Raw genomic sequence first — 23,163 nt, forward strand, 5'->3', positions numbered from 1 at the left:
ATTTTATTTTCCTTGAAATCTTCCTTTTTTTAAAAGGTGTTGCTGTCAAAGGTTTAAAATATTTTAAATATTGGAATTAAAACTCATGACTGTTACTGATGAAAAATTAAGATTCTTGCTTGCATATTTAATTTGTCCAACACTAAGAGACAGAAACTTCTTGGAAGAGAATATACATATTAAAGGTTTCCTTCTTCCTTGAAAGTGAGAAGATGAAAGTCAGTTTATAGTCAATAAAATGCAGAAGAGAAGCTTGGATGTAGGACTTACTGTTGGTATCTAATGCTTTCCATTTAGCCAGACAGAGAACATTTGTTTTGGGCACTGATTCCACAGACCTCTTGTGTGTTTGGACATCTGTTTGTTAATGTTTTCTTACAAACCTAAAACTATAAATCATTCTAAGATCTTTAGGATAAGGACTGTATCGTCATATGTACTTGTACAGTGATGCTGCATTGAGACTTTGGTGCTAAGTGGGCTTCTGGATGCTGCCCGTGTTGAAATAAGAATCATGTTCAAGTTGATAAAGGGCAGTTGTTAGGATGTCTTGGAAGGAGTTCATTATGTAATTGTAAAATGCATTTTAAGTTGTTTATATTATGGTGTGATATCCAATGCAAACATTTGTAAGTTCAGTGCATGCAGGTGGTGATATTTCTCTGATTAAGCCCTTGTCTTTTGTTTCCTTGCAGGCCTTTGGAACGTTCTAGTGAAGATGTAGATATAATATTCACACGATTGAAAGAAGTGAAAGCTTTTGAGAAATTTCATCCAAACCTTCTCCAGCAGATATGTCTCTGTGGATATTATGAAAATCTGGAAAAAGGAATCACATGTAAGACAGCTTCATATGATTATGTATTTTATGTAGATAAACTTGGGGATTAGACTGTGATTGTCTTTAGGAGATTGATGAGAGCAGAATCAGTGGAATGTTTACATTTATGTAAACATAAGTCACAGTCATGGGACAAGGCAGGACTAAAGTGCTGCTTACTCTACAAATGCAGTGTGTATGAATCTATGGTAACAAGGCATGCAGTAGGATGTAAGACTCTACTACTGTTCTGTTGAAAGATTACAAACCAGTCATTGGGCTTAAGCCTCATTCTTCCCCTGTAAATGTATTATTGATCGCTTTTGCCAGTGCTTTGTGCTGTCAGGGGCAAAGGTGTGTCAGCAAGGCACATCACTGATAGTGTGTGGTTTCCCGGCACCCTGGCACAAGCCAGACCTGCAGAGCTGCAAACTGCTGAGAGGTGCAGCAGCTCTGTGCCTGCAATGGCAGCCCATGGGCCTGATGTAGGTGTACACCTGTGCTTGGTCTGTGAAACTGAGATGGAAATAAGTGGTAGTCCTGTGATGGGAATGCTTACCCGGGAATAGCTGATGAAAACCTATGGTATTAGTCTCAGAAACACCTCAGGTAAATCTGGCATGAAGCACTGGGATTTGGTTAGAGTAACAGGGATTTTGATACTCTGTAATCACAGAGTTGGAATGCCTGGATACTAAAGTCTTGCAGTTGCTCTTCAGCCAGAACTCTTACTGGTATCTGTGTCTGCGCTGGAAGATTGTGAATTTCAAAGGGACATTGTTTAGAAAAACTTATTCCTTCTTTGTTTTGTTTCTTTGGTTGGTTAATTAATTAAAAGAACAGTAGAACAGAAGCAAACTGGGGAGAAGAGTGAAGCTGTTCTGTGTGCTTTCATTGTTTCCATAGTGTATTGACTAGTTTACTAAAATATGTACTTTCCAGTGTCACAGGAAGTATTACTGTAATAGTAAATAAGTAATCTCATATGGCAAATTGGTGGTGCCAGCAGTAACTGCAGTACTGCAGTAATATGTGAGAAAATGTTTATTACTGTTGCTAAACTTAAAGTGATAACTCTCATTTACAAGATTTCATCTTTCCAGTGTTCCGTCAGGGTGACATTGGGACGAATTGGTATGCTGTCCTGACAGGATCACTGGATGTGAAGGTGTCTGATACAAGCAACCACCAGGTAAAATAGATTTTTCATTGCAACCTTCCAGTCAGTAGTACAAAGGAAGAGCATAATTTATGGTGAGATAGATAACAGCACATTCTATACAGGTATTTTGTCATATCACAAGGATATATATGTTTCTCTGAGTCTCTTTTAGTCTTAGTTATCCTTAGTCTAAGGAAGGCAAATCATACCATTGATTTCAAGAGGCTGAAATGTAATGGTCTGGAAATTATCTACATTTTAATGTGAAACAAGTCTCCTCTGTCTTTTTTAGTAGTGCTAAAGAAGTTGTGCTAAAGATCGGAGAGTTGTTAATTCATTCCCGAGAAATATTTTAATTTAGCTCTTCTTCAGGAAGTTCAAAGTGAACCCACTAGCAGTGCAGTCTAATAACATCATAATGCAATCTCCACTGCAGAAATGGGGAAGTAGTGCAGTAATAGCAGACTATTGGAACTGCTGCCATGTTGGACAAGAAGCCTCTAGGTAATACCTATTCAGTGTTAAGAAACAGAAGAGCAAGTAAAATTCTCTCCAAATTTAAAGTGGTTTCTCAGTATCTTGGTGCTCCTGGATTTATAAAATTTAGAGTAAATAAAAATCCAAAGGGATGAGATACTTCTCCTAGAGTCTCCCATTCATGTTGTCTAATGTCATGCACCTGCTGCTGTGAGCTTAGTCTTCTGGGAAGGCATTCTGTCCCTTCCCTGCTCCCGTGTTTGAGACCAGTGATTGTCCCATGATGTAGCTCAGCATGGGGTTGTACCTCTGATAAGGGACTCGTTGTGCCTTTGCATGAGTAGTATAGCTATCTGGGACCTTACAGACACTACTACCCATTTTCTCCACCTGGGACCTTAAAGAGACTACTACCCATTTTCTCCACCTGGACTGAGCATGTGTAGGGGAGGGAAGGTAGTGGTGTATTCTTTGCCCAAAGTTTGGCTGATTGAGGGAAGTTTTTTGCTCATAGAAGAAATTGGATTTTTTTCTCTTTGTTGAACATTGTATCACCAATGAAATTGGGTCAGAATGAGAGTCAAGGCAGTGTGTGAGTACTGGGTCTTTCTGTTTCCTGCAGTAGAATGGTAGGTGCAAAAGGAACTTCTTTCATATTATTATTAGCAACCTCTTCACTGTACTAAGTAGAGATTGATTGAGAGTATAATTAGCTTAATTTGAGCAATTCTTGGCATGGCCTGGCTGTCACTGGTATTGTCACAATTTGGAACAGTACTGGGCTCTTATGAGACCCTTTTCTGTGGACGTCTAAAGCAATCAGGATTTTCCGGTGTTTGCCAAAAGATGGCACTACACTGTTGTGAAGAATCAATGCTCTTTACTCAGAAAGTAATACATCTGCACAATCTGGATGTTAAATTAAGAATCTCTTTGGAGTGTTGATTTGTTCCATTAGATGGAGTATGGAACACTTCAGTTTCTTAATGAATATAATGTAAATATTTTTTTCTGCTTGTTCAGATTAACTTCATTTTCTTGCCAGTAGGAAGCTGTTGAACTACAATTCATGTAATTCTAGTTCTAGAAATTATATTCTGCAGTTATTTCTTACCTCACATTTCCTTCTCATGGGAACAACGAACTGAATTCTTACCACTGCCTAGTTGCCCTAGAATATAGCCTCACTGCAAGAACATGGCAGCCCATGCATTTACCATTCCTGTCTGGATAACTTTCATGTTTGGGGACTCCTAAATACTATTTGAGTCCAACATTTTCTCTGGTTTTGCTCCAGCTTGGGGCTTATACCATGCCCCTCCTTGTCCATTCTTGGTCTCCTTCTCATTCTCCTGCCTGTAGCTCCTGGATGTGGTTCCTCTACAGTCTTACCTGTACTTTCTTGTTGGCCTGGTACCAGCCATTCTTGAAGTTGAAGTACTTGCTAACACTCCCTGCCTACTGTGCTCTCTACAAACCCAGATGATGGAGGCAATACGGTGTTGTATTGCTGTCAGGGCAGCCCTGGCACACTCAGTTGACAGCATTGTGCTCCCAGCTGGGGATGGATGACCAGTGCTTAAGGTGTAAGGGTACTTGGAGCACATTTTCCAATCACATCACCCAGGAGCAAAGGTCCTTTGCAAAGTTGTAATAATGACTAATTGCTCTGCTGTTACTAATATACCACAAATGGCACTAATGCTAATGAGAAACTTCCAGCAGAGCAGGACAGATGCAGATGTTTACCTGAGTTTAGAAGTTTTAGACTAATGTAAAAGTACAGGATTATTCTGTCTTTCCTAGTAGGAGAGAAGCTAACTTGGTATTTAGGTTCCTATTGGTTAAAATGTCTTTAGACATGACTAGTTAATTTGGACACTGTTTAATACTTCAAACAAACAGGAGGTTGTGTTAGATGACTCCTGAGTTTTCTTGCAGCTTGAATTATCCTATGATTATATGATGATGCCTACAGTGTTAATGTAAATACAGAAAATCAATTCTCTTGTTTAAAAATATGAGTCCCATTTTGCTTATCTGTGTGGTTGGGAAACTTAAATTTCATCAAGCCTAGGAATTAATGCATTGTGTAACAGCTATGATGTGCTGCCTCTTTGTGCAGTCACCTTTGGTGATTGGTAGCTTTCTCCCATGAGAAATGCAGTAAGTTATTGTACACCTGGTCCCTACTAAAATGTCTCAATATTGAGCCTTTGTTCCTACAGAGGCATGTAGGAACATGTCTTGCACTAGAAATTAAATCTTAATGTACTAATGGATCAAGACTTCAGTGAGGTATTAATTCATACGCAGTCTTGCTGCACAGCAGCTTACTAATGTAGACACCTGTGATTTCTCAGAAAATATCAGTAATACTGATTAGAACCAAGTTGAGAATTTATTTAAATAGAAATATTGATATTAGCTATTATTTGATATTATAATGACAGGAAGCCTTACATCTGTTGTTTTAAGGGCTTTCATAGAGACAGACACAGATATTTAGGACCTCCTGAAGCCTCGCTTTCACACTGGTTTGGAAAAATCCTTTCTGCCTGCAAAGCTGTGTTCTGTCACGAGAGGGCAGCGTTGGAACGCAGAGCAAACCCCAGCGCGGGCAGCGTTCCCTGCTGCAATGGACACTTTGTAAATCGTATTCGGCTGTTTAACATACGCACACATCTGTTCAAAGAGTTTGGCCAGAGAAAATTTTGCCGTTTCTGTTAGTTTTGTCCCACCGAGCTGGTAAAATGTGCTGGTAATTTCATCTGCCGTTGGAATGGCCACAGAGATTTGACAGGGTTGCTCATCCAGTACATCCTGAGTGGAGTCTGCTGTCTGTGAAAACTATAAATGGATTTTTCTGGGTATTCAACAATCAAGAAGAGATCGAAGAGGACTTTTTCTAAGGTGAAAACATCTCACTGTGAATTCCAGAGGTAACTGTAATGAACTGTTTTGGTCTTGCCTCAACTTGTTTGTAACAAATACCCTGATAAATACAGTACTTAAAAGTCATAGTTAAGCTACCTTCAAACTAAACAGAAAATGCAGCCTCTGTAGAATATATCAGAAAGAGATCTTTGCCCTCAGTTATGATCAGATGCTGAATTTCATTTTTATTTGGCCCTGTTGCCTACCCAGTGTTGAGATATCTAGTAATAGAAGTTTCTCTTAGAGATATTCCTGGTTTGATGTTGTCTTAAATACATTGCTGACAAATTGCCTTGTGTGTGTTTCAGTTTTGAACTGTTTTGAAGCTGAACAGTTAAGGATGACTGTTGACAATGTCTCAGAATAAAGCTGGGAAGAAATGCATTATGACAAAAGCATCAGTGTTACAATGTTGTCAGATTCTGCAACACTGTGATTTTCTGAATTAGATTCAGAGCCTTTTACCCCAAAGATTTTTCTGATAAACTATGAAGGAATGAAGAGAAAAAAGACAAAGACCAAATAGCAATTTGATCTTCTGGGGTTTTTTTTCTCTATTTTGCCAGCTGAATTATAGTGTGTGCCAGGGCTTTTTGCCAGCTTATCTTGCCTGTTATGGTGGAGTTTTTTAGGCAGGTCAGTTTTTAAAAACAGACCAAATTGAACATAGGGCATTGACTTAAAAAACAATTAGCCTGTTTTAGAAAAGCTGTAAAGGAGGAGCTGTGAGTGCTTGGATGGTACAGCAGTGTCAGCTGTAAGAAGATGCAGAGGGCTGGGGATGAAAAGCCAAATAAGTTAGTGGGGTTGCTGAGAAGAATGACTGTGAAGAAAGAGGTTCAGATGTTCATGTAAGAAATGGAAGAATTTCACAGCTCTTTGAAACTGAGGACAAAGGAGGTGTGTGATAAGGTGAAGTGGCAGCAAGGAAAGGGATTTGAACAGGGTAGTCCTTGCAATACTGCTTTCAGCATGTAAATGTCATTATATATTTTGGAGATAACCTATGTGAAGTTGTGACATAGGTTTGTACTGTAGTTAGTAGTATAAATATGCCTAAGCTAGTTTTAAATTATTTAGTTTGAGCATGAGAACTTCTGTACCCATTGTAACACAGAGATTGGCTGAACTAATGTACTAAGCTGAGCAGCAGATGTGTTGGCTCATGCTCAGCTCCTGTGTTGTGGTTGTGCTAATTTTGGTTTTGAACTTTGTTTATTGGAAGTTAATATAGAAAAATAATTTCACTTCTCTCTGTCAGGTGACGTAGGAAAACATCTAAGATGTTGCAGGTAGCTTTTAGAAGATCAGATAGAAAAGTATGGAAATAATGAATGTGGTATTGCAGTACAGTTAATCTGAACCATACATATTTTAATTAGATACTAAAAGAGAAGCTGCTCACAGTTTTTTGTAGAAGCATAATGCCTTCTTTAAGTAAATAACCTTGTCTTATGTAAAGAGGATGGCCTAGCATGTTTGCAAACTGCAGTTTTAGTGTGTTCAGAAGGTATTGTTAGAAATAGTTTGATAAGGACTTCTTGTCTGAATGGCTGACACACTGAAGTGAAGGTAAGGGGATAGAAAAATCACTTCATAGTTTACTTTCATGTATATCCTTGGTTTCTCTGTTATAAAAGGAAATTTTTACTGAGGACAAACTGAACTGTGTCAAAGTAACAATAAGCAAGCTTCTCAAAATGCCAGCTTTTGCAAAACTTCAGTTAAACATAGAGATAGTATGATGTCCGAGAGAGACACAGGTAGATAGGTGAGATAAAGATACAAGGTGTAAGAAAATGATGAAATCAAAAACAATCTAGCTACATCAGCTCCCTTATAAACTCAAAATGTTGAACAAACTAAAATTTCAAAGGAACATCCCCAGTCCCTTTGAGCCTAGAACTAGTAATGTTTTCCCCTGTTTTCTTCATTTCTGTTTCTGACACCATGATTTTATTTACAGACAGTAAAAAAAATCTGTTTGCCAGCTTGAGAAACAGAAGGGGTCACAAGTCAAGGAGGAAGAATACAGGATGATCCTTAAGATGGTGGGGAAGGGAATAAAGCAGAGCCTTCTTTCTGATTCTCATCCATTCCATAAAATAGTCTTGCAAATTCAATATTTTGTATTATGGGGGGGTGAGGGAAAGGCTTAAGAATGCATTTCTTGCATGTGTCTCATGTGGCATTAAGAGTCAGTGAAACTGAATACACAAACAGTCTCTGATTTGAATGCTATTGTTTTATAGTGTGTATAGAGGACAGATAGCAATGGCAACTATCTCATCTTTCTAAGTCTCTAATCCTGCCTTTTAAATAGCTGTGTGAATGTTAGCTGGTTACCAGCCACTAGAACACCCTGCTGCTTCTGGGATTGCAGAGGGGAACAGCAAACAGGGAGTTTTGAGCTGCCAGCAATCCTCCTGAAGTCTTCACTGAACAGCAGGAGATTCTTGAGTGTAAGGTTAACAGGCATAATAGGAAACACACCTGAATCCCCAGGAGGCTGGAGATGTATAAACAAGGGGTAGTGAGAAAATGGGGCTCTGAAGGCTTGAAGAAGGCATATAGGTCTGCACCCCAGTGGGCTGTGAAACTGCATTTCTGTGGAGAACTGTGATGGCTGGGGAAAAAATCTGAAAGAACTTGATGTAATGCATTAGGTTTTAGCTTTTATATTTTTCAGATTCTGTACTGCTTTAGTGTGTAGTTCTGAGCTTCATATTAAGGGATGGTAAGCTCTCTTCACAGAGTAGCTGGAAAAAACAATTCCTTCTCTAGCTGGGGATCAAGGACAACTGATCCAAATTTCAGGCTCAAGAGCATAAACCAGGTAGACTGAAGAGAGGAAAACAAGAAGGATAGGACTTCATAACTTAAAGCTATAATTGGACAAGTAACTCCAATATGCAAATGGACCAGAACTTATAAAAGTGACAGACCTTGTGACTGGTTGTCCATCTTGTGACCATTTTGGTTCATCTTGGGTGTAGCCCTGGCTGGGCTCTTGTACTACCCAAGATGTATCCATTGAGGCCTTTTAATAAATAGCTACTTTATTCTTTGACTCCATCTAGCCTCTGTTCTAAGTCAGCCTTAACAAGGCATTGGATGGAAGCCTGGATTTTCCTTTAATAAATGTAGATAGGACCATTCCAGCCTCTTGACCTAACACCCCACAGTGTTAATTTATTTCTTAAGCTTAACAACTGCACCATCAGAAGTTATCTTATAAAGTAATTTCTTAACCAACAATTGTCCTTTTTTCTTCTCATGTCTCTTGTTGTTAAAGATTATTCTTTAGGGTTGTAAACAATCAGAGAAGGGGAAATATTTAAAATGAGTTTTATTTTTTGAAGGGAGGGGAGTGAGTGAGAAGTTAGACAATGTAAACAATGTTTATGATCTACCTACAGGAAAAGTTTCTTTTATGCCAGGGCTGTTTGGTTGTCCTGTCCTGAACAGAGCTCTTTTATCTGAACTTTCTGAGTAGGATTGAGAATAATGCATTGTATATCTGGAGATCAAATTTTGTACCAGCAGTAGCCTCATTTTCTTTGTAGCTCCTTTAAATGCCAGTGTGAGTATTGTAGCATGCATAGAGTTTTTCAGCTCTGAAATGTAAGCTTGGGAAGTCAGATTTCAGTGTATAAACTGTATTATAGTCTGTTTGTATAGGCTTCTATTTAGGTGCCTAGGTGCTCATTCCCGAATATTCTTTCTTTTAAAGAAAATCTGTTCTTACTTTCCTTCCTTGAAAATTTATTTCTGACAGTTGGTAAATTTAACCTCAGTCTTCTCTGAGACATTGATTTTGTTTTCCTGAACACACAATTTTATATGGTAACATCTGTGTAAGAGCAATTTGCTATGGTTCAGGAAACTGGACTATTATGGGCTTTTGTCTTTGTATTGCAATTACAAAGCTACTAATCTTATATTGATAATATTTGCCTATTATGACTTATTAGATGCATGAAAGAAAAGCAGGGCAATTCTAAGAACAGAAAATGATGCTGAAATACATTCATGCATCTCTCCTGGATTATCAGCCACAAGGATAACAAACATTTCTGCTTTGATTTTTGTAGATGTTGCATGAATCCTACATTTTAGAATTAAACTAGACGTCTCATGTTCTATCAAGTAAAGTTAGCATGTGTTTTTTTATGTTTATTTGTAATTGTCTGTGTGCACATGCAATATGTTTTCCTTTGTTAAGTACAGTTTGTATGATTTTAAATTTTTATGCTGTTACTAATTTTTTAAATCACTTAGCAGACCATCAGATAAGGCCCATCTCAGAAAAAGACATGTGAGTGTTCAGCTTCAAGCCTGTGATGAGGAACAAAGCAACTTTTGAGCTGAAAATAGAACATGTATCTAAAGATCTTGATTCAAGCAAGTTGTTTAATGGCTACTTGTTTTCTCTGCAGTAGCTCAAAATTTTTATTGGAACTACTACAGAGGAGTTCCTGGCCAAGGGAGATTCATTTAGACATCATTTAGAATGGCATGTGCTCGTATAGACTCCTTTGAAGTGGACTTTGCTGCTTGTTTGGGACCTTCTTATGGCTCTGTACATGGATCAATTTTTTCCAGGTTGTTTGAATTTTAATAGTTTTCTTGAAATCCCTTATTTATGTGTAAATAATTTTTTTTGGTCTGGTAGTTAATTGACAAACATCCATTAACAATTGAAAGATTTGCTGGCATTTTCAACAGAAGGGCCAAGAGTTGGTTCAACAGTACAAGCACATTGCTTGTACAATAGAGAAATGCAATATAAATACAAGAGGATATTATAATTGAAAGTTACATTTACAGAACAGAAAACATAACAGGTGAATTTTCTTTTTGATAAGGGTAGCCTGTGTAGGACAGAAGTTTATTTCCCAAGATTGTGTTTCTGATTCTAGTTACCTTCTCATCACCTCTGACATTTCTAAAGATCTCATCATCACAGTGGTGTTTAGACATAGATTAACAGAGATCATAGGTTTTTGTAAAGATGAAAGTGATTCTTCTGTTCTCAGATTTGCATTCAGAAATGCCTAATTCAACTTATGAATATAGAAAACAGAAGTCCCGCTTGTTTCCATGTCAAAGCTTCCCATATTGTTTACCAGCATATTGATTTTTTTTGTTGATGACGCTTAAATTAATTTTCTTTCTAAGCAGATTACTTAAGAATCACAAGGCTATTAAAAATAAGACACAAAAACTCTCAAAACATCCTGAAATACTTAATGTGTCCTTCTTTTTTTTGAATCAAAGGATGCTGTGACGATATGCACTCTTGGAATAGGAACTGCTTTTGGAGAGTCCATTCTGGATAACACTCCTCGCCATGCTACCATTGTTACCAGGGAACATAGTGAGCTCCTTCGAATTGAGCAGAAGGACTTCAAAGCTCTTTGGGAGGTAAGTTCAGATTTATTTGCAGTTAATACAGAAAAAAATGCCTTTACCTTGAAAGCATTTGTAGTATTGTATTGTTGCATTGCACGTTGGACGAGCCTTTGTTGCTGCTGGCATGTGCAGCTCCAGGATGGAATCAGCTGGGAGTGTGGCAATAAGATAAAACAAGGGATGGGAATGACTGAAGGGCTAGAAATGGAAAGCTTTAATGGAGATAAAATGAGGCACATAAGGGCGCAACACAGAACATAAACAGCGCAGATCTACATAGGTCCTCCAGAATACCCCCAAATGGGACAAACACAGCCTTATATAAACATTATCTGAGGGCAGGGAACCAATGAACAGAGAGAAACAGAAACAATACCTTATGTGGAGCACAAGATTAACTAATCAAAAGGCAGGGTTCAGAACATAACTTTATAAGGAATAACTTAATCTGCATAATGTTCCCATCATCCTTTTCTTCTCCTTCACTTCTCACCATAACCTAACTAGAGATTTCTCATCTTAGCTTCTCAGTGTCCAGGGTCTAATGTTGTTACTTGCTGCATGGTTGGCCCATGGCCCGTCCTCTCCAGGATGGACCACCACATAGTATGGTGACATTTATATCATAAGCAAAGTATAATTATTTTAAATTAGTTTGGGAAAAAAGGGAAAGTTTTTACTTCTCTTTCGTGCTTCATATAATGTATGATTACATACTCCTGTATTTCTTTCCTGTGGGCCTCTTGTAATGAAATAACTTAGGTGGTAGAATTTCTGGTAGAATTTATTTATATACTGCAGGTGTTGCTCTCTTAGCCTTAATTTTGCTTTTATTGCCAGCTTTTATGAGGAGAGTCTATTTTTATTATACTCTGAAATTTTAAATTATTCTCATTTTCTCCTGTCTCATCACCAGCTGTAAGGGGTTTAGAATTTGCAGATGGATCAAGATCACTTAAAAATTGACTTACTGATTACATGTGAATTCCCTTAAAACTTTCCTTTGTGGAGAACATACTGCTGAGGTTCTTCTTTCTGTAGTCTGTCTACTTTGGTATCCATGCAGAGAAGACTTCATTAACATGTTGCTGCAGAAAGTTACTGAACTTGAATCTGCATTTTTGCAAGCACTACTTTTGGTTTGATAAGCGTTGTGGGAGCTGGAAGGCATCCTGTTGGCCTGGCCTACACTATTGCCAATTTGTACTTCCAGCTTGTTTGAAATGGTGACTGTACAAGTGTAGGTGTTGTGCAGAGCTGCCAGATGGTGTGACAGTGTCCTAAACTTGCAGGTCTAGGGACACTAATTATATTTAAGAAATAGGTGCTGGTTCTAACATTTTAGTTCAGCTTCTAACTGTGGATGGATAGATTTTTTTCTTTGTTTTCCTGTGAAAGAGCAGTATTATCCTGCAAATAATTGTCCCAAAGCAGTTCTGAAGTCAGTATCAGAAAGTCAAATCCCCAACTATCTGCATTGATGGAGGAAATGGCACTTTCATCACCTGCCTAACAATATGTTACCTTGAGCACAGTTAATGGTGCAGCATTGCCAAGGCATGAAAGACCACTGTGTGAGTGAAACATGCTTGCCACTGAATGCCCTGACAATATCAGATAATTGTTCTTTGAATATGGCAGGTTCTACAACAAAATTAAAATGTTTTGGCAATTTCTACAGTTACTGAAGTTTTGCAGCTAATTTGCAGAATCTGACAAGGCAATATTTTTTGCAGTTCACAGAGGGTTTTTTTTTGCTACAGCAGCTGCATTGTAGTTTTAGGCCTTGGCATGAAAAGATGAAATATGCCAGCGGTCTCATCTGTTTTAACATATGCAGCATTTGTCAGTAGTCAGAAATTTGATAGTGTGGATAGTGCTTTACAAGATAATGATGGGTGGAATAAATCCAATTTCAGGTTTCTCTGGTAACATTTTTGTAAAAATTCACTTTTAATTGGTATATGCACAGTCATTTCTCCCATGCATATGAATTTCCTGCTAAACTTTCAGAGATTGTTGTTCTCTTATCAGGATTATTGGGGACGTGGAGGTTCCCTTCTAAAAATATTTGAATTTTATATTTAAAGTTGTTTTAAAAACAATTTCAACATAATTTGCTCTTTAATCACTATAATACAGTTTAATTTCTAGCACTTTTGATGATTTTGCTGAGTTTTTTGATGATAGATGCTTTTGTGGAAGATGATATGTGTTAGAAGTACTGGAGTGATCACAGGCAGCTTTAGCACACACCTTGTGTGTTGCAGCCTTTATGAAATTGGGCTGTAGAACATGTCACAAATGCTGCAGGTGTCAGTCAGAGACCACAGTTTGGATTGTGGTGCTTCTTTGCCTTTTGTGCCATTTTACAGTGAACTTCTCATATATTTTGATGTGTATTCTTTCAAGGAGGCTATCCCTGTGCTCTCAGTGAGTGGAAAATTATTCAGTGAAATACAGCTTTGCTGGTTGGTCTCGGATATACTTAAGTTGTTTATTTTTTCAAGGTAATATTTATTTCCTTGCAACCTGCTAATCCCAGAGTCTGCACAAACTGCAGCTAGCATGTGATAGACAGTGTTTAAAATAGATAGAAAATTATGTAAGAAAATTTTTCCAAAATATACCAGCAGTAGCACCAGTACTATGTTATTATTAATCTTGTTGTTACCTGAAGAAAGGTAAATACTTTTCTAAAGGGAGACTTTTTAGTTTTTGGTGCTGCATTGTTCTTTCTGCCTTATCCTCAGGTTCATATATCTTTGCTGTGACAAACTCTGTATGAGGAAACTTATTGTTACGTTTTAATTGTTTAATGAAAACCCACACAAAGTCAGGAGTGGATCACAGGTATTTAATACATACGGTACCATGGAAAAATGGGAAAAGGCAATGATGTCAGTTCATTACAGTCCAGATATTGTAAAAGCTAAAATCTACTGTAGGCAAATTTCAACTGTCCACATAATGAGAATTTAATTCATGAATGAAATAGTTTATCCAGAAAAAAAAAAGGTGAATATTTCCAAAATAATGTAACACTGCAGTATAAGAACAACCTAAATAAATTGTAGGGTTATTATTCTTAAAATAGTTTCTGATTTTATGTATGTAGAATTTTTATGATTAATAATAGAAGTGCAAAAATACAATATATGTTATTTTTTAATTTGTTTGGTTTTCCCCAAGAAATTAATTTTTGGGGAAATTTTCTTTATTTTCTTTTGAGGGAAAGAAAAAAATCAAAACTCTGTTAACCAAATAACAGAATTATTCCTACAGAGGAAAGAAAACCCAATACTGCAATTTAAAATATTTTTTCTTATTTTTACATTGTGAATGTAATCTTGGAAAATGAAACAACAGAAATAGATTCAGTATTGGCTTTAATTTACTGCACAACTAATCTGAAATGCTAGGCAAAAAGCTATGAAGTGTCCTTCTTAACACTAAAAATTTGTTAATACTGAAGCCTATTGTTGAAGTTCACATTTGCAACAAATATTTTTATATATATGCAGTTCTTTGAAAGACAATTACATATCCATTATGCTGCTTATGAAACTTTTAGTATATATCCTGAAACTAGATTTTGAGAGAAAGTTTATCTATTTTAATTATTTCCAAGTTTAGAAAGAATTTTCAGTGTCTCTGAAACTTCATATTGTGAATTTGCAGACTTCTCTGAGTTTTGTTTAACTTGAAAAGTAACTTATCCTGTATTAGCTGTATTGCTCTAAGAAGCAATGGTATTGGTATAATGATTCCCAGATTAGATATGTTTTACTGATGTACTTAATGCACAATATACGGCAAAGGTATTAATTTCTATGAGTACTAATATAGTTGGGTCTATACCTGAAAGAAAAAGAGATAGCTACTACTAAGCTGACTGGTTTTTTTTGATTAGTATTAGTCTGCCAGCATTTTAAATTTAAATATTCTTTAAAGAAAAGATAGGATATTCTTTATAAAAATACAGTAAGGTGCCTTCTGTAATACATGCAGCCCTATATTCAGTCAGCCCTTTAAGTACAGGAAGATTTTCTGTGACCTTCATTTCTATCAGTCAGGGGATGCTGGTCAAAACAAATGACACTGTCCTGATAACAACAATTACCAGTTAAAATGAGCCAGTCTTTTCTCTAATGACTGTGTCTGTTGAAGTAGCATCCTGTTGGGGAACATCTGTTGATCTTCTCTGCTTACTCATCCTTGGAGACTTGTTGTCTATCAACGCTGTTACAGCGGATTAAAGATGATGAAACCTCACGCTGAATTCTCACACAGCTGATCACTGTTTCCTGATGAAGAACTAGTAGGTTATGGGAATCACTGGTGATGGTCCTTTTTGCACCAACTGTCCCTGGCTTTGGTGTCTGAAGAGCACTAACAAACATGAAAAAAAGTAACTCATAACTGTTACAACACTGTAGACATCCAAGATACTCTATGAATCTGTAGGAAAAAATACTGTTTGTGTTGATGAGGGCTTGCTTTCCTTCCTCAGCATGTATAAGTGATTGTGGTGCTAGCTACCTTGCCCAAAAAAACAACTTCAAAGCACAAAGGAAAATACATCCAAAAATAAACATGAAAGCAGAAGGCTATGCATGGGGAGCTCTGGTCACGCACATCCTGTTGAGCACTACCTTGCTCCACCCCTAATAACTGGATTCTTTTAAACAGAGTCTGAGGGAAATGAGTGCATTTGAGCAGTGTGATCATTACAGTTCTCTGTAATTCATCCTTGAGCTTTGTCTTTTCATGCAGTTGCAAACTGATTCAAACCCAGACAGGAAGGGAGTGAATCTGCTGAGAGGTGACTTATTTTTAGAGGTCTTTCCTACTGTGGTGTATTACTCAGCCTTCCTTGGATAACATACAAATAACCAATTTCCTTTTGTGTGGACTGTGTTAGAAGTTACTGAACATGCCTTGAGAAACACTTAAGTAATGAAGAACAGCTATTGCTTCAGCATGCAGTGACTTTGGAGAGAGGGAGACTTGGCCCCTATAAGGTCAGAATAATTTTTTTAAAAATTCCTATTCAGCAGCACTTACACATCTTGTAAACTGACAGACTGTAGAGTAACTTGCTTCTTGCCATTGCCCATCTGCTGTTAATTCAGTAGCCCTCAGCAGACTGAACTGCTCTGTAATGATAGCTTTGGGAGAAGCAGCTTTCTCACTCCCTTTGTTTTCTGAGCACTGTGAGCACTAGGTTTTAATGAGCTAGTTTAAAACCAGATCTGTCAAAACAGAAGTTTTACATGCCATTTCATTGGAATGCCATGTAGGAAGTACATGTATGAAAGGGGGTGCTGTAGCACTGTTCTGTGGGGTTTCTGAATAATGCTTGAGTTCATCAGAATTGGGACCACAGCTCTCTGTATATTTGTATGGAATATCAGTTTGTCACTTTAGGTGTATCTAATCACACCTGTCATATCAAGGTATAATATCATTTTATGCTTCATTTTATGTCCTGGGATTATAGCACTAGGAATTATGAAGGCACGTAAAAATACATTAATGAAAATAAATATGGAAGGATTTTAATTTGTTTTTATCCATTTGGTTATATTGTAAGTGCATTGTTTATCGGAGGAGGTTACTGCATCTCATGTGGTGTTTTGCAGTGTAATGCAGTAGGCAGCATTTCAGAGAGGCAGCCTTTTCCTTGCCTTAAGCTGTTGGAAAATACATGTAGCGTTGTTCAATGAGAATGTTCTTGCTTCTTTCTCTGGTAGACTCCTGAGCACTTCAGTGTGTTTAAGGCGTATTAGGAATCTCACGTAAATGTCAGTACTTTCTAATATACCTTTTTACCAATGAGTATTCCAAACCAGAAATTCTTTCCAGTTCATTTGAGTGAGAGATTAAATTTGATCTGAGAAATGAAATATTGGAAGGGGGGAATCAAAGAAAAAATCAGATTAATGTCCAGCCCCTGAACTATCACCTTGATTTATGGTGTACCACTCTGCCCATTTATTGCCCAGTAATCAATTGCAGAAGTCTCTGCCCTGATTTACTGATTTCCCACAGGCAAACATAGTAGAGATATAAAACTACAGTTAATAAAATACAGAATATTTAGCTTTGCAGGATGGACGATCATGTGATTTAAAATAGTGAAGTGCTTGGAGACCCACAAAAGGATAAAAAGGTGGTCATGGAACACTTGGCTGTCTTTACCCGCTTCATGTCACTTTCTCCATTGACTGCTCAAATGATTCCTTGATGATTGGTCTCTCTAATGGGATTTTATTTGAGAAATGTGAAAGTGATCAAACTGCAGTAGCCTGCATTTTCCATGTACGCAGAATACTGTGTTCACCAACCTCCCAAATAGCCATCTTGTCAGAATAAGGAAGAATTATTCCTGGTTGTCAGATACAGAATACAATACAGAAGAGAGATGTGGAAGTGATGCCTGGAGAGGCTACCTAGAACAGATGTTAGACAGAGATGAAGGTGGGTATTTATTGAAAGGCCTTCAAAGGCTGCACTTTGGGCAGTGTAGGAGGCTCACAGAGACCGCAGCCAAGATGGGCGACTATTGCGGGGTTTTCAGACAGATATAAATTTGGTCTATTTGCATATCAGATGTTAATTGTCCAATTACAGCTTCAGGTAATGGAGTCACATTCCCCCACTTTGCCCCCCACTTCGCTGTTGTTTACATTTTTTTGGTGCCTGAGAAAGTGAGGTGTCCTTGAGTTTCAGGTCTAGAGAGAAATTGTTTTGTCTGAATAAAATGGGAGAACAGTAGCTGACAGTCTGTGGAGTTTTAGAGTTATATGCTAAAGCAGTACTGATCTGAAAAATATAAAAGCTAAACTTAAGGCATCAGAAAGACTCCAGTGTGTGGAATCTGTTGCCTTATGTTGTCTCCAAATCTCAGCTGATAACAAATACAAATTTTAATGCAAAGACACAGAGCTTGTGTGAGAGACACTGAAAAATGAAGTGATGGTTGGCAAGATGTTTTTTTCCTATAGGAACACATGGAAGGAGGAAGAATATAAAAAAAACCCTGTGCCCAGTTTTAGAATATGACAGTAAACACAGAATTGGCTAGATGTGAGCAAAGCTGTGAAAATAGCTAACATCCCACCTTCATACGTTGTGTTAATACTGAGAAAGCATGCAAGTGAGTAGCAGGAAAAGATTCCAGAATTGTTGTTATACCACGAAAAGGTGCCAGATAGTGCTCCCAGTTTTGCTGGTATGACTTGAATATATTTCAAGTGAATACAACACAACTGATTTAATACATGAGGAACTACATGGGAGCAGATTCTGGCCTTTAGTACTGCAGTTGCATTGGTTTTGATCATCTTCATAACATGTTTTAGTTTTCATTCTCTTGTTTTGCTTTTTCAGGCATTTCTAATTTTAACAAGTGATGCTCTGTCTGCTAGAGCAGATTTTAATGAGCATGAAACAGCATTTAACCCTCAGGAGCCAAGCATACATCAGAGCCAGTCATGTTTGTCAGTCAGCATAGCACCATGATGACTGCTGCTTTCGTTTGGTTGTATTAATCACTTCATATTTTAAGAATAGATGCAGATTTTGTGAACAGTATTTATGACAGTCTATGTCCTAAGGTAACCTTCCTGGCCATTGGCAGTAGAAAAGCTTTTCTAGGAACAAGGTTTTTCACTTCAGTAATGCAGCATTTCCCTTGGTGTGGTATGTACTGATGAAAGTGTAAAAGCGTTTTGGGAGTCTTGCCGTGCTTAGTCCTTTGCTAAATAATGACATTGTGACTGAAAAATTCATAACTGGTAATTGTCTGCTCTGTTTCAGATTATTTACTGTGTTGTAATTATGATATTCAATATTGTCCATGAGGCAGAATTCTTGGAGAAGATCCAGTTAGTTTTAACTCAGTATCCCTTTCTTTGTTGTTATCCTTGATTTAAGGTGACAGTTGCTGGTGCTTCAGACACCTCTTGAGCAACTGAAAATATTGGAAAATAACATGCTTGTTGGGAAGGTCTTGATCCTTCCTCATGTCACTCTGCAACAAACTTTCCTGATACATGTTCTTGTGTATCATCCCTACAACTGATTTGTATTTCAATCTCCTGATTTAGTCTGACTCTACTTCATTTTGTGACTCTGTCTCTGATCACCATGCAGAGGTGGAATGGGACTGTGTAGATCTGGCTTCTCTTAAGCCATCCTACCATGTCATTTCTCTTAAGTGCTGTTCTGTATCACTGTAATAATGACCATCTGCTTGAACCCCAGACACTGTGCAAAAATATGTTGTCATTCCTATCTACAGTCCATATAAATGCTTATATGTTCATTAGCACTTCAAAAGGTCTTAAATAATATTGCAGAAAGCTTGACTTATTTGAGGTTGTTTCTTGGCTAAAAAAGAATTGAAACATCCAGAAAGCATGTCAGTCTCCTTGTTAAGTAATGCCTTTATTGGTTTTCCCATATTTTATCATGGTTAGATGTAAAGTTGAAAAATATGAATTCATCTGATTTCCAAGAAAAGAAAGTATTTTGATTGATTCTTAAAATATTTAAATTACAGAAAAACATTTGACAATCTGAAATGTATACACTTAAAGTCTGCAGGTGTTTTTCAGGCTGCAGTTTTTCTTGGAAGCTTTACTGCCAAACTTGCACTTTCTATAACCAGCTTTTTTATTAGCAAAGAAAATGTTTTTCATCCTCAGCAGATTGTATTATTAAATGTGGTATCTCTAAGCATGATGTGCTAAATGGCAAAAACATATATTGCAAAACACAACTGGGAGGCTATGAATAATACTTCAGGAAACAAACTTCTAGTCTTTCATTAGTTCATTTTTATTAAGTAAAAATGTCTTTCAGAAGAATCATAACATTTGAAGCTTATAAAATTGATTCTGGCTTTTTTCCAGACATACTTTTTGCTATCAAATATATGTCTCATTCTCCTCTGTCACAGAGGGAAAAAAAGCCTAACAGAATTATGTTTTTTCAGATATGTGTGCATATATAATCTGCTCTGTATCTAATATGTATTGTGTGTGTAGATGCTACAAAGCAAATTTAGATTTGCCTTGTCAAACTTCTGTGTCAGATTGTCTGGAGCTTTGGTTCTAGCTGTTTGTGGTTGGCAGTGTCCTTTCCTGCCTTGAAGTGGATACCAAAGTGATCAGCTGCACAGGGCTTTGCTTACACTTCTCAACCTCTGGATTTAACCCAGACCATCCTTCTCTGTGGTGTTGTATTTGAATGGGTTATTTCAGAGATGGACCCTTTCTGATCTTCTGGTTGGTGTTATCATCTCAGTCCTTTGTCTCTTTTCAGATGAATTGTACTTTTTCTTCCTTACAGTAGAGGTTTATCTATTATTACTGTTAGTCTGCAGGTTATTGAGAAAAAAAGAAAGCCCTTAGAAACTTGAGTTTTTTATTGTTTTACGACAATTGATACAAGTGATGCATTCCTCCAAGGCATTGCTACACAGAGTGTGTGCTTGCATTCTGCATTTCAATGGGTGCTTTCTGCTTTGTACTATATTATGGGTGAGACAAATTATCTGATACCATTTCTTGGATCAATGGATATGTTTTAATATTTACATTTTAAAAATCCATTAGCTGAAACCTGGCAGCATTAAAAAAATTTAGAGATCTTTGACAAGGAGTTTTATGGCAGTGGATGATCTTAAAACAGATTAACACAAGCTGAAAGCAAGGTTGTTGTATCATAGTATGTATTATTCCTTTTTATTCCCACAATCTGGTATGGTTATAAAATATTTTTACAAAATATGTTAAAAATGTTCACTTTCATGTAGCAAGAGTAATGAAACATACAGGTCCTATTTAGTGGAATGTAAATTCTTCTATTTTTAGTGAGTTCTCCCTTGAACGGGTATTCAGCAACTTAAAAGAAGCTAAACCTCAGACATTATGAATTGTTTAGGCGTATGGATTAATAAATGGGTTCAAAAGAAGAGTGCTCTTTGCTTGCATTAGATAGTAGAGTTCTCATAAATACCTTTGCCTGGTCATAATCAGAGTTCAGTGATTATTAGAAACCTTAGCCTGGTTCCTCCCTGCTTTTCATCCATGGTGAAACACTACCATATTGAAATCAATGAGCATTGTGATATTTCAGCCCAGGTAATTACTAATTGCTTTTTTCTCCTTGTATAATATGCAGCACGGGCTGATGGTGGTAGTGTTCAATTCTCTTTAGCCTTATCCTTTCTGTAACACTTTCTACCCCCTGATACAACTGATACAATGTGAGAGAGAGCATGAGGCTGGAATCCCTCAAATGATTTTGTGCCTAACTACTTCAGGGGTGCTTAACACAATGGTCAGCCCAGTACTGAGGGAAGTCATATCAAAGCCTTACAAACTCTCAGCATCCCTCAGGTACGCTTAAAAAGGAAGATATAGAATACTAAGACCTAAATGTGGAATATCTCTCCTGTGGCAGAGAATAGGAATTACAGGGCTCAGCCTGTCATCTTTGCTGATTATGGCCAGTCCCAGATATCAAGAAAAGAAAGAGATTTTAAAAAAACCCAAATAGTCCATGTGCTTGCTCTTGAATCAATCCTCATTTCAATCTGAGCAGTAAAACTCCAGCAGTTACAGTTCTCAGGGTTAGTGGGTATTGCTCAAATTCCATTCATTCAGTGAGCTACAAAATTCCTAGAAATCTGTTCACCAGGAATGTGAAAGGGCCTCCTGACCCTCAGAAATGTTTAAATCCCAAGGGGATTTATGGAAGCATGTCTGCTTATGGATAAATATTTTTCTTTTGGAGAATAGTTGTTTACACCACAAATATTGAAGAACATCACACAAGATGTGGTGCCTTTTTAGGCACGTGTTCCATGTACTTGAATTGGATGTTCACAAAATTTGTGTTTTCATCTAGTATTTCTATTACAGGCTGTTGTTGAAATCAGTGGTTTAGCAGAATATGCGGATTCATACCATCAGTCTGGTGTAGTGCTTAAGGCTTGGTTTCTTTATCCTTTATCCCATGCCTGATTAGATTCGGCCATTTGTGTGTATTTCCTCTGAACTCTGCTTAAAATACCTTCTCAGTTAAATCCCAAGTGAAGAAGTTGAAAGAAAGCTGAAACTCACAATTAAAAGTTTACACACTAAATCTTCTGAATGAACTTTACTTCTGTTAATTTCAAGTTACATTGATAAAATACTGTTTTCTTTCTAGATGCTATACATAGCTTTAAGCCAGGCTTATATAACAGCTGTTTGAGGGTGATAAATAATAAGCATTTAAAGTGAAACCTTGCTATCCTGCATCTAGTACTTAACTGATCGAGTTCAACTTGCTGACATTTTAACCTCTGACCATTTCCCAAGTAATTTCTATTATATTTTTCATACCATCACTCTCTTGACCTTTGAAAAATATCTTTTTTGACTACCAGTGCAAACCCTTTTCTTGAAGTATTAACTAAAATAGACAAACAAGCTCTATTCTGTTTATTCCCACAGAACCCTATCCATATATTCCTGAGCACAGGTTAGTGGAATCAGGCACAATTTTGTTTTAGTGTAATAAAAATACTCATTACAATATGATTTTTGTGTGACCTAATCTTTCAGAAACTGAGTCCTTCAAAGAAGTCATGCTGTTCTGAAAGGACTTGTTATAAAGAAACTTGTTTGAGTAACTTAGTCCTTTATACTTAATTCTCTCTGGGGATAATGCTGGCGACTCTCAGTACAATTAAGGAAAGATTAAAAGCTCAGTACAGACTTATTTTCTTTTTTCTTCCTTTCTGCCAATACCCTTCAAGCCTGTATCCTCTCTGGAAGCATGAAACATTTTTCAATGCCTTTTTTCTTTCTGCTGTCATTTCTCAGTATTCTGGTATCTGTCTCTTCCACAGATTAATTAATATGGTTTCTCGTTCTACATTTGTCAGTTCTGTTCTTGCTAGCATTTAATGGAAGCTTTGTTGAGCTCTGCTTAAGGGTTTATTGGGTATTTCTCCTTAGGTTTATCTGTGGCATTTGGATCTTACTAGATAACCAGCAATCCTGAATAAGGAAATAATTCTTGCACTGTTAAAGGTGGTGACAACTATGCCATCACTTAGTATTTCTTAGCACATTTGCTCTGCAGAGCTAAAGGAGTGAACTGTAGTAAAAGTGTGGACAATTAAGCAGATATGTCTGAATACACAGATGCAGCAGCAGAGTTAATTCCTGTACCCATTTTACATAATGTGTTATCCAGGAAGAGCTACACTTCAATCTGAGCCTGTGATAGCTGGGGCATTTACTTATGCTGTTGTTGTGGTATGGTTGAAAGATTATATGCTTTGGGA

The 23,163-nt window shown here is 37.2% G+C and overlaps 1 protein-coding gene across 3 annotated transcripts in view; it reads left to right on the forward strand.

Moving 5' to 3' along the window:
- Positions 1-23,163, forward strand: part of RAPGEF4 (Rap guanine nucleotide exchange factor 4) — a 142,161-nt gene that overhangs the window by 10,458 nt on the left and 108,540 nt on the right. For 2 of the 3 annotated variants that reach the window (XM_005415866.3, XM_031057467.1), the window contains exons 2-4: positions 696-838; positions 1,924-2,012; positions 10,677-10,823. In XM_005415866.3, coding sequence (XP_005415923.2) covers positions 696-838; positions 1,924-2,012; positions 10,677-10,823 — 379 coding nt within the window. Of the gene's footprint in view, positions 1-695; positions 839-1,923; positions 2,013-9,918; positions 10,002-10,676; positions 10,824-23,163 lie in introns of those variants that run through there. The other variant, XM_031057472.1, reaches the window with a different exon arrangement.

This window comes from Geospiza fortis, unplaced genomic scaffold (assembly GCF_000277835.1).
Source record: "Geospiza fortis unplaced genomic scaffold, GeoFor_1.0 scaffold112, whole genome shotgun sequence".
Classification (NCBI taxonomy): domain Eukaryota; kingdom Metazoa; phylum Chordata; class Aves; order Passeriformes; family Thraupidae; genus Geospiza; species Geospiza fortis.